At 40.0% G+C, this 13,577-nt stretch overlaps 1 protein-coding gene across 1 annotated transcript; it reads left to right on the forward strand.

Moving 5' to 3' along the window:
- The first annotated feature begins 7,697 nt into the window (after nucleotides 1-7,697).
- Nucleotides 7,698-13,301, forward strand: barhl1b (BarH-like homeobox 1b). The gene is made up of 3 exons (XM_024257743.2): nucleotides 7,698-9,182; nucleotides 10,803-11,025; nucleotides 11,842-13,301. The coding sequence occupies exons 1-3, from the start codon at nucleotides 8,732-8,734 to the stop codon at nucleotides 12,143-12,145; spliced, it is 978 nt and encodes a 325-aa protein (XP_024113511.1). The 5' UTR covers nucleotides 7,698-8,731; the 3' UTR covers nucleotides 12,146-13,301.
- The last annotated feature ends 276 nt before the right edge of the window (nucleotides 13,302-13,577 follow it).

Consider the following 13,577-nt stretch of genomic DNA (forward strand, 5'->3'; position numbering starts at 1 on the left):
ACAACAGAATGGAACAAAACAGAGTAGAATAGAATAGAATAGAGTAAAACAGACCAAAAAGAATAGACTAAATAGAATTGAACGAAATAGGATAGAATATAATTATGTAGAATAGACTAAAACAGAATAGAATAGAACTAAGTATAATAGAATAAAACAGGATAGAATAGAATGGAATAGAATAGAATTTAGTAGACTAAACCTAAATAGAATAGATTAAATAGAATTGAACGAAATAGGATAGAATATAACAGAACAAAATAGAATATAATAGAACTAAATAGAATAGAAGAGAATAGAATAGAATAGAATAGATCAAAATAGAATAGAACAAAACAGAGTAGAATAGAACAGAACAGAAAATAACTTTATTAATCCCAAAATAATAATAAAAAATGAAATATAAAAAATAGAAAAGAGGTAATATTTAAATGTTGTCAACACCACGTATTTGAAACAGAAAAAGTTCTGACAGAATCCTCTTCAAACTCCCATTGTTCTATGAATGGATCATGTTTTGCTGATGCTTCTTTACTCTGCAAAATTCACACAAAAGCTTGACTTTAATACCATAGTTTTCAGACTGTGAGTCAGTCTGGAGTATAAGTCACAGCAGGTATCAATAAAGAAGAAAATAATCATATATAAGTCGCTCTTTTGGGAGAAATGTGTTTAGCAAAATTGATCTCAAAAGAAAAATCATAATAATAGAATATATAATAATAGACTGAACATCTGCTTCACTTCCATAACACACTGATGCTTATTTAGCTTCATGACACAGAAAAGTTAAAAAAATGAATATTCATTCATAAAACTAAAGCATAAAGATCATGCTAACAAGTTAACTAAACTCTTCATACCATTTTAATCACTAAATCGTTTGAATTTGTCGTCTTATGTGTCGCTTTGGAACCAATTCTACCAAACCCAGAGTGAAGCTACATTCACACCGCCTGCTAAATGTTGCATTCAAGCAACCACTTAAAAGTCAGTGTAAACACGTGTATATGCTCGTTTCAGCGTTCAAAAGTCTTGTCGCTACACGAAACTGAATCATGCTCTTTATATGTGTCAAACTCAATCGAACAAGAGACTAAAATCCAAAACAGGATAAACATTTAATGAACACGCTAATATTAAAATTGAAAACTTAACTTTTTAACATAAATATTAATAAAAGCAACTTAAACCTTAAATGACTTTCAATATTTTACTCTTCATAAAAATATATTTTGTCAAAATTTTAAAAGTCATCAATAAACTAAACTCTAAAAAAATAAAAAGAATTTATTTTCTTGTAATTTTATATAAAAAAATTACACAAAAGATTTTGATCTTTGTAAAATAAATCTTAGTGTTCGTACTATGCTGCAATTCTATGAGATTAAGTCTTTCATAAATCGGAATAGAGTTGTAAAACATAAACCTAGAGCAACATTCACCAGATTTGCACCGCTCTGACATTTCTCACCCTGTCAACTTTAGGTGGTGGACATGTGCGAGTATCGGGTAGCGACAGTAGAGTGTGAACACCATATGGTAAAACACAACACATGCTCAACGAGAACGTTCCAAAAGAATGAAATTCTTCTTCTTTGTTGCTGTCAGTAACAATACTGATACATCTACAGCGCCCTCTGGTGGTTGCTGCTATTAATCATTTTAAAAATCACATATAAGTTGCACCCATAAATGCAAAAAAGCACAAATACATACTTAAAAAAATACAGTCTATTTCATTCTCAGAAGCTTGAACATGTAGCAAAACCGTTTTTCCCACTTCTAATGAATTGTTGATTAAAATAGAAACTCCTGTTGTTGACTAAAACAACACTTAATGACAAATTGTTGCCCTCAAAGCTTCTCCTGATGGACTTCAGCAGGTCCACGGGGTCAAAAGTCAGGAAAAGTTGGCCGTGTATTGTGGGAGCTGGCGTTCTTCATGAGGGACATTTATGATGGATGGTCACAGCTCCTCGTCCTCCACCTCGCCATGCCTCTCTCCACTGGCTCGGCGCTCACCTCTCCACCTCTTGGCGCCGTCCCTCCATCGCCTCTTATCCTCTGACCAGATGTGTTCATTCAACTCTGTCAAGAATAATAAAACGCTGGCTCCGGTGGGGGGACGTGCGCCGAGTCGACAAGGCAGAAGAGGATGATGGGAGTGCATCCAGCAGCCAATTGGGTTGAAGTCCCAGTCTGATCATCGTTTGATCTACTTTTAAAGCGTTTCCAGTGGTCTTTTAATTATGATTATGCCATTTTTAATCAACATTAAAAAGAAAAACAGTTTATTTCTGGGACATAGTTTCAGCAGAGTAGCAGAAGTTCATTAGAAATGTACACCGGAGTAAGCCCTCCCCCACTCCCCATCATCCATCTGTTTACAGTTTCTCTGACTAGCTTACAGCTCCAACCTGGACAAAAATGACAATTGTCTGCAAGTGGAAGCATCAGAAAGGAGCTACGCAGGAAACTTGTGAACCTCCGGTTGTAGATTCTACACCACAACTACAGTCTTCTTTAAACAGAATAATTTCTTCTGCACCTGATTCACACCGATTTAAATAAAGAAATACAATTTGAATCTTAGTTGTGTGAATCACACAATTTTCTCATTAAAAATGAGTATGATTTTTTCCAAATGTATACAATTAAAAAAATTCAGCATGTTCTAGACATTCATGCTTTTACCTTTACTTACATAATTTTTGAAATTTCACGCAATTATTGAAATTTTACGCAAATTTTGCTATTTTTTTTTCATGTATTTCTTTAAATATTTGTGCACTTTCAAAGCATGCTAAGAGCATTAATGCTACTGGGTACGTTTTTTTTGGCTAACTTAGCATCTACTTACATTTTTTTATGCTAATTTTGAGTTTAGCTAATATTGTGGCACCATGCTAGCGTTTTTTGCTAATTTAGCATCTACTGAGGGTTTTTTTTTTGGCTATTCTTGAGTTTAGCTAATATTTTAGCAATATGCGAACATTTTTGGCAAATTTGGCATCTTATGAGGTTTTTTTGGGCTAATTCTGAGTTAAACTAGTATTTCAGCAATGTGCTAGCTATTTTGGTTAATTTGACATCTACTAGGATTTTTCAAGCTAATTGTGAGTCAAGCTAACATTTTATTAACGTGTTAGCCTTTTTAGCTAAGGTGGCATCTACTGAGGTTTTTCAAGCTAATTCTGAGTTAAGCTAGTATTTCAGCAACGTGCTAGCTTTTTGGCTAACTTGACATCTACTAAGATTTTTTTGGGCTAAATCTGAGTTAAGCTAACATTTTAGTAATGTTGTAGCTTTTCTTCGCTAAGGTGGCATCCACTGAGATTTTTGGGGTTAATTCTGAGTTAAGCTAGTATTTTAGCAGCTTGCTAGCTTTTTGGGTAAGGTAGCATCTACTGTGTTATTTTTGGGGCTAATTCTGAATTACGTTAATTTTTTAGTTAAGTGTTTGCTTTTTTGGCTAAGATAGCATCTACTGTTGTTTTTTGGACTGATTTAGAGTTCATCTAATATCTTAGCCATGTTGTGATTGTTCTCATTAAATTCTTCCATTTTTTGTGCTCTTTCTGCAAATGATGCAAGTTTTGTATCAAAACATTTAACATGTTCATAACTTAATTCAGCAATACACATAAATACCTTTAGCATCTTCAGAGACCACATCCAGCAAAAAGCATTCACACTACCATTATTGCATGTAATGCAACTTTTCTAATTTTCTTAATTTTTTTACACCATTATGAGAAAAAAAAGCCACAAGAACATGTTAAAACACCCAAAACACATTTTTTGTTGGAGTGGGTCTTTATCTGTGGTCTTCATGGTGCAAGAAAATAGGAAAGCAACTGATGGTGCTCCACTATGACCTCATTGACCTCATGAAGATCAGTTCCAAATCAATCCTTGAAAGAGTGGCCTCAGACCTGGACCTCATTGGAACACTGTCCTCACTGCTGGAAGGGATGAGCTCATGGAATCCACATGACACTTCCATTCAAAGCCTTTTATGTAATTTCATCAGCATTTATCCGCTGCTCCTGGCTTCAGGCTCTCTGGTAGCACAGGTTTGTGACATACGCTTTCAGCACAACTTAAAGTTTGTCAGGATTCGTGAACGGGACCGAGTCGACAGCGGAGCAGCAGAAATGTCAAACTTTTGCTCATCCTTTTGTTCAACCCAAGTCGGTTGACAGAAGCAAAAGATGAAGGGATGAAAAAGAGGAGGAAAAAGTGTACATTGGGCTGTGATGCTGCTGCTCAGGGAGGCCTCCTGGGACGGAATCAAACCCCCAGCGCCCGGTGACCACTCACCTCCGGAGAGCAGCGGAATGAGAGGCAGGAGCGACGGCGGAGACGGAGGCGAGTCAGGCACGCTGATGGCTGGAGTGATGATTTCCTTCACAAACAGACACAAATGCCCCAGCAGCACTCTTCCTCCTCCTCCTCCTCCTCCTCCCTGCGGCCCTAGCCCTGCAGGCAACACACACACACACACACTCTATGGTTAGGCCTCCAATTAAATCAAAAGTGGTTTGTTTTTATTGGTCTTTTGCGCTGACAAGTGGGCTATCATTCTGACGGCCCTACCTGTCAGTGAGCAGCTGAAATTCCTCCGTTGACAATGCCCAATGCTTCCAATTAGGAGAGAATCAGACTCCTGGCGCGCTAGCCATCCTTCCTCCCCTCTCCCCACCCCCAGGCCCACCTTCCCTCCTCTCTTTTCTTCTACACTCACTCCACGATGCAACACAATTCCCCACTCCTTCCCTCTCACACTGGCTCTCCTCCTCCTTTTTCCTCCTCCTTCCTCTTCAGGAGAAGGGGGCCTGTCTCCGCTGCAAATTACCAACACAAAACGAAGGTGGTGGCGGCGGCGGCGTGGGGAGCTGCCGGTCCAGGGCCTTGTCAGCATTAATGAGACGATGAAGGTTTATTTCGCCTGCATGCATGTGCTAAACTCTTTCTTGTGTGACAGCTGACTGGGAAATGTGAGTGTTAACCTTATAAAAGATTCAGGGGGTTCTCATTATTTTCTGTCAACCGCACTACCTGATGGCGTTAAGGTGCATCATTTGCATCCCTTACTGGCCCAAGGTGCAGCACCGGCTCCACAGCAGGAGCCTTTCTTCGTTTTTTTCCCCTCTTCAGTGCTGTTTGTTTGCTGAGTGGAGTCATCTTCTTTCACTTATCTCCTCTCTGGGAGAGACATGCTTTATTCCATGCTCCAAAACGATAGAAATGCCAAAGTTTATTCAAGGGCGACACGCGTTTTTACTCATCTGGGTTCACATTTAACACCTTTTCTTGACTGAGCGGGTTAATAAAATGTGTTTTCTCTCTTGTTTATGTCCCCCCTCCCTCCTCAAAAGCCTGAGCAGGCCCAGCAGGCATTATTAGAGGAAAAAGCTTGTGGACCAGGAGAAAAATATATAGAAATAAAATAAATCACATGTCTGCGGATGGATTATGAGCACTGACAGGTCAGTTTGGACTGTTAAACCGCTGCCAGGTTTTCTTATTCCAGCCTTTATGGCATGCATTGAAAGGCAAGCAGCCTGATTAGAATTAAATATAAGACTGAAACAATCCACATGTCATCCCAGCCACAGGAAGGGACTGTAATGACCCAAAGGTGCCAAGTTTGTTTTGGTACAAATCCGAGCTGAAGGCTGCTGGTGTTGAGAGTGGTGAGCAACCCTAAACGAATGTGTGTGTACATGTGTGTGTGGTCATGAGGAAGGCAAACACATGAAGGTTTCATCACTGAATCGCTCTTGATCTACAATTCTGACCATTTCCTGGAGAAAAAAAGGTATATAAATGTTTACATTATTGACCACATCCGCTGTGAAACACACAACTGCAAATACAGACCAACAAGCTAACCTTTATGTGCAATAATTACAGTTTTTAGGGAAAATTATGAACATAGAATGATTGAAAATCCTCAAATTAGAATGTTTTTGGGTTCAAATGATGGATTGTGACACTGTTTTTACAGCTTTTTGCTTTGTATTTATGTCTAGAAGTGGATTTTCCCCTTTTTTTTAAAATCAATTTTTTAATTTAAATTTGAATTTGGAAATGCTTTATTTAGAACAATCAAAGAAAAAAAAATCCAGTATCTCACAAAAGTAAGTTCACCCCTCACTTTTGTTGCCAGGGGTTGATCCCTCTATTGTGATTTATTTTACACTGCTATACAAGATGGACACTGACTATTTTTCATTGTCTCAAAAATTCATTTCAGCACTATTGTCCCATGAAAAAAGATATAAATAAATATCTGCAGAAATGTAAGGAGTGTAATCACTTTTTGAAGATATTGTTAAACAGCAGAAATATACATCTACTCACAGATGAATCAAACTAGGAGAATTCGTGAAAAATACATGAATATATGTGTACATCCACATAGAAATAATTCAGTTTTTACTTTTATTCATAAATAGACACATAAACTCTGTGCATACGCAATATGACATATTAGATTAATAAATATAAAATTTGTCAAAATTAGTTTTAATTATTATTAAACTTTTTTTATTTGTACCTAAAAATGTGAACTAAGAATCAGTTTGTGAGAAATTTGAATGCTTTTGTTAACAGAGATGTTATTACTAGGAATACGAAATAATTTAAAATATTTCTACGTATTTGTTATTTAATTTAAAGCTATAAAGTATCTAAAACAATTTTACTTTTTTCTCTATTTAAATGCTTTCTAAAAAAAAAGGCTATATACACAAAAATAGACTTTTCTCCAGCTCAAATGAAAGTAGAGTTCGTGTCTCCATTCAGGCTCTGAGGTCAGAGTAGGAAAAGTCTGTTGAATCTCTTTATGACTAATTCACAGCATCACTGATCCAGTCTGTGGACACAGAAAAAGGAGGAAAAACCGTGAGAGGAAGCATCAAACCTCTGCTCCTTTTCACGCGCCAGCAGTGGAGAAAGAAACAGCTAAGTCAGGGTGGGTGTGTGCTGCTTCATCTCTGTGTTGTCCCCGCCTCGTCTGTGACAGCTTGCAGTCGTGATGGGACCCCATGGGAGCGGGGAGCGGATTCACTAACCTGCCGGTGTCTGCGAGACCGACGCGCGCCTCCAATCTGGTGGTCACATGGGGTGGAGAAGGAGGAGAAGGAGAAGGAGGTGTGTGTGTGTTTGTTTGGACGTGAGTGCATGAGTGGCGGGGTGGAGATGATAATGCAGGGGGGGTTAGGTAGATTATTAGGGGCTGTCGAGGCCGCCGCACGGGGTAAACTGTTGGGTAGGAGCTCAAAGTGCGCAAAATGTGCGCACAAAGGCGATTAAGGTTAAATGATGGAGGAAACACACTTTGTAAAGTTTTTTGTGTCAAAAAATGGTCATAATTGTATAATAAGACGTTTTTTAATATATTTTCTTTGAGTGGAAAGCACTAAATTATAAAACAATAAAATATTTGACGTGCGTAATTGTGTGGAAAAAAAATCAAAATTTTCAAAAAAACATAAAAAGACCAAAACATGTAATAAAATATTTATTTGGAAAAGGAAAACGTTTTTAGCTTTAATAACAATTTATTTAAAAATGTAATTAATATTATTGTAAATATAAACATTAATAAAAACAGAATATATCATTTTAAAACACATTACTAAATTATGTTAATCAAATTTACCCCAAATTTAAAAAAAAATAAACTAAATAAATATAATATTCGAAATTAAACAAATAAATATTATTTATAAATCAAAATAATCTTGAGTTGAGGAGGTTAGCTGAAGAGGAGGGAAATAAATCCAGTGTAGGAAAGAGTGGAGGAAAAAAAGAGGCACCGAGCAGCCCATAATAACCCCATTATAAGCCTCATCAATGATGTAATGAAAGCAAACAGTGTGAAAATTGCCTGTAAACAGTTGGATCTGAGTCTCCTGATGAATTCAGTGTCTCTTTTATCAAAGTGAGGACGAGCCAGAGAGGGGAGGCAGGCAGGCAGGAAGGGGAGGGTGATAGGCAGCCGGAGTTAGGGGGCGTGTAGGGAGGTCCACTCCAGCCTCCCTCAGCCAATGAAGGCTTGTCACAGGGGACTCACGTGGACCGGGCGCTCTTAAAACCTAGCTTCTGACTTTTCCTCAAGTTCAATTTTTTGGGATTCCCTCCCACCCCAATCACATCTCGTCCTTTAACTCACCACTTCTGACTATTTAACCCAGTTTACCTCCCTCCCCCCCCTCTTCTTTTTTTTCCTCCGCGCCTTGCTCTCCGCTTCCTCCTGCAGCTCCTGGACGCTTTTCTCTCATCCGGCTTTTTGAGAAGGTTTTTCTGGAAGGATGCATGAAGGGCTGCCCTGAAGATCATCTCCCTGCGCCTGACGCTGTCCATGGTGCTGACGCGCCGAAGACTCCAGCTGCTGCTGCCTCTCCCAAAGTCTTCCTCTGGGTTTTTTCCTCATTAGGTGCTCCGTCTTTCTGAACTTCAGGCTGCAGTCTCTGCGTCTCCGACTCACCAAAACGCAGGAAGATCGGATTGACTTCTGCAACCGCGCTGGAAATATTTCATTCACAAATAGTAGAGAGACCGAATGAGTTTGTTTGATGCGTAAAAACTCCAGAAGTGCGCGTGCTGCGGCGGAGCCGTGCCCCGTCCTCAGGATCATCTCAGTCTAAAAACCACCTCCTTCCTCCCCGAACCAAAACTTGTCCAAATGGTCATTTGAGGAGGCCTCATCACAGCTATGGAGGCGTCCGCCAATGGGTCCAGTTTTGGCATCGACTCGCTGCTGTCGCACAGGCCCGGGAGCCCCGTGTCCAAGGGGGACAGCCTGGCGGGGGAGTGCCGCTCACCTCTGGAGTTCAGCCCCAGATCCGACGCGGAGAGCGGCTGCTCGTCGCCGCCGTCTCCGAGGAGGGAGTGCGTGGAGGAGGCGGCGCAGAGGCAGGCGCACGGCGTGCCTCTGCCGCCGCACCTCCAGCACGCGCAGATCTCCGCCGGGTCGCAGCAGAGGACCGTGACCTCGTCGTTCCTCATCAGAGACATTCTCGCGGACTGTAAGCCTCTGGCCGCGTGCGCGCCCTACTCCAGCAATGGACAGCCGACCCAGGAGGCGGGAAGGCTGGCCGCAAAGATAGCGGACGACTTTATGGAGAAAATCCACAGCAACTCCTCGTCTGACAGTGAATATAAAGGTAAGGAGGTTCCCACTGCAGGAAAATATGTTTTTGTTAAAGCTGAAAATGTTGGAAAATTTTCAAAGCGTATTTTTAAGGGAAACTGTAAATTATAATTAAATATTTCGTATTATTTATGGAACAAAATTAAGCAAAATAATACGAGTTTTTCCTCCTAAAAATATGTAAATGTAATCAAAGTTAGACAAATATTCGTATATAAATTAGAAATATTTTTAAAACAATTTGAACCATAAAATGTTTCTTTAGAACTGACCCAGAAACCCCATGAAAGGTGATTCTGGGGTGATTCTAACCGGGTCCAACTATTGTTCTGAAAGTTTCTGTGCGCGCGCGTCCGCGTCCAGCTTTGGCACGACGCTGGAGGCATGTGTGGATGTCAGGAGATGACAGGGTCGCCTCCAGATAAATGCCATCAAGGGCCTCTCTGTTTCCAATCATGTCAGCCATAACAGACATGTCACCTCCATTGACAGTTTAATGAAGCGCTGCCTCGTGGAAAGATGATCCACGCAGCCGAACAAATCAGCGCCGGAAATCATCACTTTTCTACAAATATTTGGCTCAAATGTGGGAAAAAATATTTAGCTTTGTGTTTTGAAAGCTTTAAATTATTTTGGAGGGGTCCATCAGAATTAATGAGTGCGCCGTGGGGCGCTCGGAGCAGCCGCAACTTTGATTCGATTTCTGGAACACAGCGCGGTTTCCACGCGCTTTTGTCCCCGGCGCTAATCAGATTTGTAGCCGCCTCTTCATTTCCACGCTGCTGTGAAGTTCCTGTGGTCGCGGTTGAAAGGCCGGTCCTTCCCTCGTGGCTCAATTAGGCGGATTATTGTGCGTCTTTGAGACGGCTCGCGCGCTCGAGCGCGAGGATCACTCATCGTTCGTCCCATTTCAATCCGTTCTGTAATTTTATTTTCTGTGAGAAGTGATGATGAGCAGCGGGTTCTTGTCCTGCAGGAGAAGAAGAGAGGCATCAGAATGGCAATGTAGGCAATTGAAGAAGCTTTTCAGAACAATTTAAACCCGATTATTTAATTTATTGACCAAAAACACCGAGTTTTACGCATGGATTTCTCATCAATCAAAAACAATAAATAATAGAAATTCAATTTTTGGGGGGAAAACATTTTTATTTTACATTTTTAGCAGTTCTAAAAGTTACAACTTTATAAAAGTTAAAAATAAGGTGTTGGAAACAGGGATTTTAACGATAAAAACGGACTTTTCTTTAGTCCTGACATCAAACTGATTTTTTTTATATACAAAAATAAACTAAAATCCTAAAATCTAAGAAAATGTCATCGTTTATTAGACTTTTAAATATAAAACCAGTTTATTTTTGTGGTTTATTTCTGCCCTTTATCCACACGAGTCTTATTTTGAAATGTTTAAATATAGATGCGATGCAACAAAGCAAGAAAAATTGAACCACCGATTATTGATCCATTTTCTTTGCTGCCTCCCCTCCTCCTCCTCCACGCGCTGCAGCTGCGCATTAAATTACAGTTCCACCTTTAGTTCCGTATTCCCGGTGTGGCTGAGGTTTCACCTTTTCCCCCTCTCAAATGTGTTTTCCTTTGTGTGAAACGCCTCTTCTCTCCCCTGTCGCCGCAGTGAAGGAGGAGGGGGACAGGGAGATCTCCAGCAGCAGAGACAGCCCGCAGGTCCGGCTGAAGAAGCCCAGGAAGGCCCGCACGGCCTTCACGGACCACCAGCTGGCGCAGCTGGAGCGCAGCTTCGAGCGCCAGAAGTACCTGAGCGTGCAGGACCGCATGGAGCTGGCGGCTTCTCTGAACCTCACCGACACGCAGGTCAAGACCTGGTACCAGAACCGGAGGTAAAGATGGAAAAGGATGAGTTTGTTTCAAACAAAAGATTCAATCGTTTGCGCCCCAAACCCAATTTATTTATTTATTTATTCTAAAGTTTTGTTGGAATTTATTAGAAAGTTAAAAAAAAATACTTGAATATATATTTTAGGTTTTAATGTCACTATTATTCATCCAAACTTGATCAAATTTTTATTTTATATGTTTTGTTTTTATTTTGACCAAAATGTACCATATTTTTGGGGAAATATCACATTTATTTGGATGCTAAGCTCTTGGGAAAAACAAACTTAATTTCCCTCAATTTCATTTTTGTTGGTTTTTCTGCACCTTCGTTGCTCTTTTGAGGCAATCAAAGTGAGTTTTGACGCCAAAAACAAACATGCATTTTGGACAAACAAAGACTGGAAAGTGTGCGCGCGCAAAAGGAAGAAAAAAATCCTATTTTGAGTTAAGTTGGGTTATTTATTTATCTGCACCTCTAACTCTCAGGCAGCTAAATGACATAAATAAATATAAAACCACAATTTGAGTTGGAGTAGCCCATGAATTATGCATCGTTGCATGTGTGCATATTAATAATTTAGAGAAACTACTATATCTGCTCAATTATATTTATTATGAATTATTCACCTGCATGGAGTGCATCTCTGGGTGTGAACTCAGGAGGCAGCCTGGAGATTTTTTTTTAATAAAAAAAGAGGTAAAATGAGAAAAAAACATCCCCGAGTTCTAATTGGATCCCAGGTTAACAGATGGGATGTGTTGTGCGTCGGATCCAGATGTGCCGCAGCACCGACGTTGCCTCTCCTTCTCTCTTCCAGGACAAAGTGGAAGCGGCAGACGGCGGTGGGGCTGGAGCTGCTGGCGGAGGCCGGGAACTACTCGGCGCTGCAGCGGATGTTCCCGTCCCCGTACTTCTACCCGCAGAGCCTGGTCTCCAACTTGGACCCCGGGGCGGCCCTCTACCTGTACAGGGGCCCCTCGGCGCCCCCGCCGGCTCTACAGAGACCGCTGGTTCCGCGGATCCTGCTTCACGGCCTGCAGGGAGGCAGCGAGCCGCCGCCCGCGCCGCCGCCGCTGCCCCCCATGTCCGGCGTGCTGCCCCGGCCGGCGCAGCAGCGGTGAGCGCGGCGCGCTGGACTCCTTTCCATTTGTTACGCAGGAAGCAAAACAACAAGACAGAGACAGAAAAAGAGAATAAAAGAAAGAAAAGTAACAGTCGAAGAAGAGAAAAAAGAATCGACCTTTATATGAAACAAACTGCAGGCCGAGGAGGAGGAGGAGGAGGAAGAGGAGGATGGACACAGCCTTCAGAACCAGATTATGGATGTTTTTCATTTCAGTTTTTTTTTTCTTTTTTTGTTCCAGAGAACTTTATTTATAAGTTATTTATTTTTCGATATGAATCAAAGCATCTAAGTTATGTATTTATTTAAACCCAGACTCAGTATTAAGCGATTTTCCCAGCAGGCGCAGCTGTTGGAGGCACTTTGACCCACAGTTCAGGACGATTATTATTATTACTATTATTATTATTATTATTATTATTATTATTAGGTTGTTTTTGCTCACTTAAATTGTCAAAATAAAGATTTTTAGTCATTTTTTCTTATGAATGCCCCCTTAGGTTCACCAACAAATATATTCAGATTATTTACTTTTTTGTTTTTTACAAAAATCTTCTAATTTTTGTGGTAAAATTATGAATTTTTGGCACTATTTTTGAACCAACCTAAAGCAAAAATAATAATAATAAAAGTAATATTATTAGATGGAGACCTGAACCCGGTTTGAAACAAATTAAGCTATGAAGTCTCAGAATTAGTTTTATCTGGAAAAAATTCCTTCTTTTTCCTTTTTTAAAACTCTTTTTACTGTTTTTCCTTCTTCTGAAGAGCGCGCGCTCGTGTCCGCGCGCACCTGTTGATCCGCTCTCGTTGTATTTGACCAGACGTTGTGATTTCCTCATGTTATTTCATATGAAGCTGTGATAACTCCTAATTGTAATACTCTACTTTGGTGAAAATGTATATTGCAGATATCAAACTTGTGGAGTGTTTTTTCGTAAATTTCCTGACTCTTTTATTTTTTTTTTCCTTTCGCTCTTCTAGCTTCCTCAAATCCTCCAACCAATTTTGTCAGGTTATTATTATTATTATGATTATTTTTATTTTTTAGCGATGTTTACAGGCAAAAAAGATGGACAGAAAATAATGGAGGATTTGATGTAAAAGAGAATTACTTTTTATAAATGTGGAAATAAAAGTCTTTCTTTTAACCACGTGGGTGCGGAGTGTGTGAAAACGGAGAGGAGATCAACACGTGGACAGAGACGATCTCTGGAAAATTGATTCCTGACATCAAAAGGAGAAAAAAAGTGATTGTTTATTGTGTGTCTGCGTGTGCAGCAAACCAAAACCGATTAAAGCTGCTCTGATTTATCTGCGTAAATGTGGATTTTTAGGCTTTTTTCTTAGAATTATTCAGTGAATCTGCAAAATAACAACAAAAAATTAAAATTTCACTAGGAAATATGATGGATAAAACTGAGATTAAA

This window comes from Oryzias melastigma, linkage group LG12 (genome assembly GCF_002922805.2).
Source record: "Oryzias melastigma strain HK-1 linkage group LG12, ASM292280v2, whole genome shotgun sequence".
NCBI lineage: Eukaryota > Metazoa > Chordata > Actinopteri > Beloniformes > Adrianichthyidae > Oryzias > Oryzias melastigma.

Excerpts from the sequence above, each read along its gene's own strand:
- barhl1b (XM_024257743.2), top strand. The coding sequence starts at position 8,732 with ATGGAGGCGTCCGCCAATGGGTCCAGTTTTGGCATCGACTCGCTGCTG. Across the intron at positions 9,183-10,802 it reads GTCTGACAGTGAATATAAAG|TGAAGGAGGAGGGGGACAGG; the intron begins GTAAGGAGGTTC and ends CTGTCGCCGCAG. Across the intron at positions 11,026-11,841 it reads ACCTGGTACCAGAACCGGAG|GACAAAGTGGAAGCGGCAGA; the intron begins GTAAAGATGGAA and ends TCTCTCTTCCAG.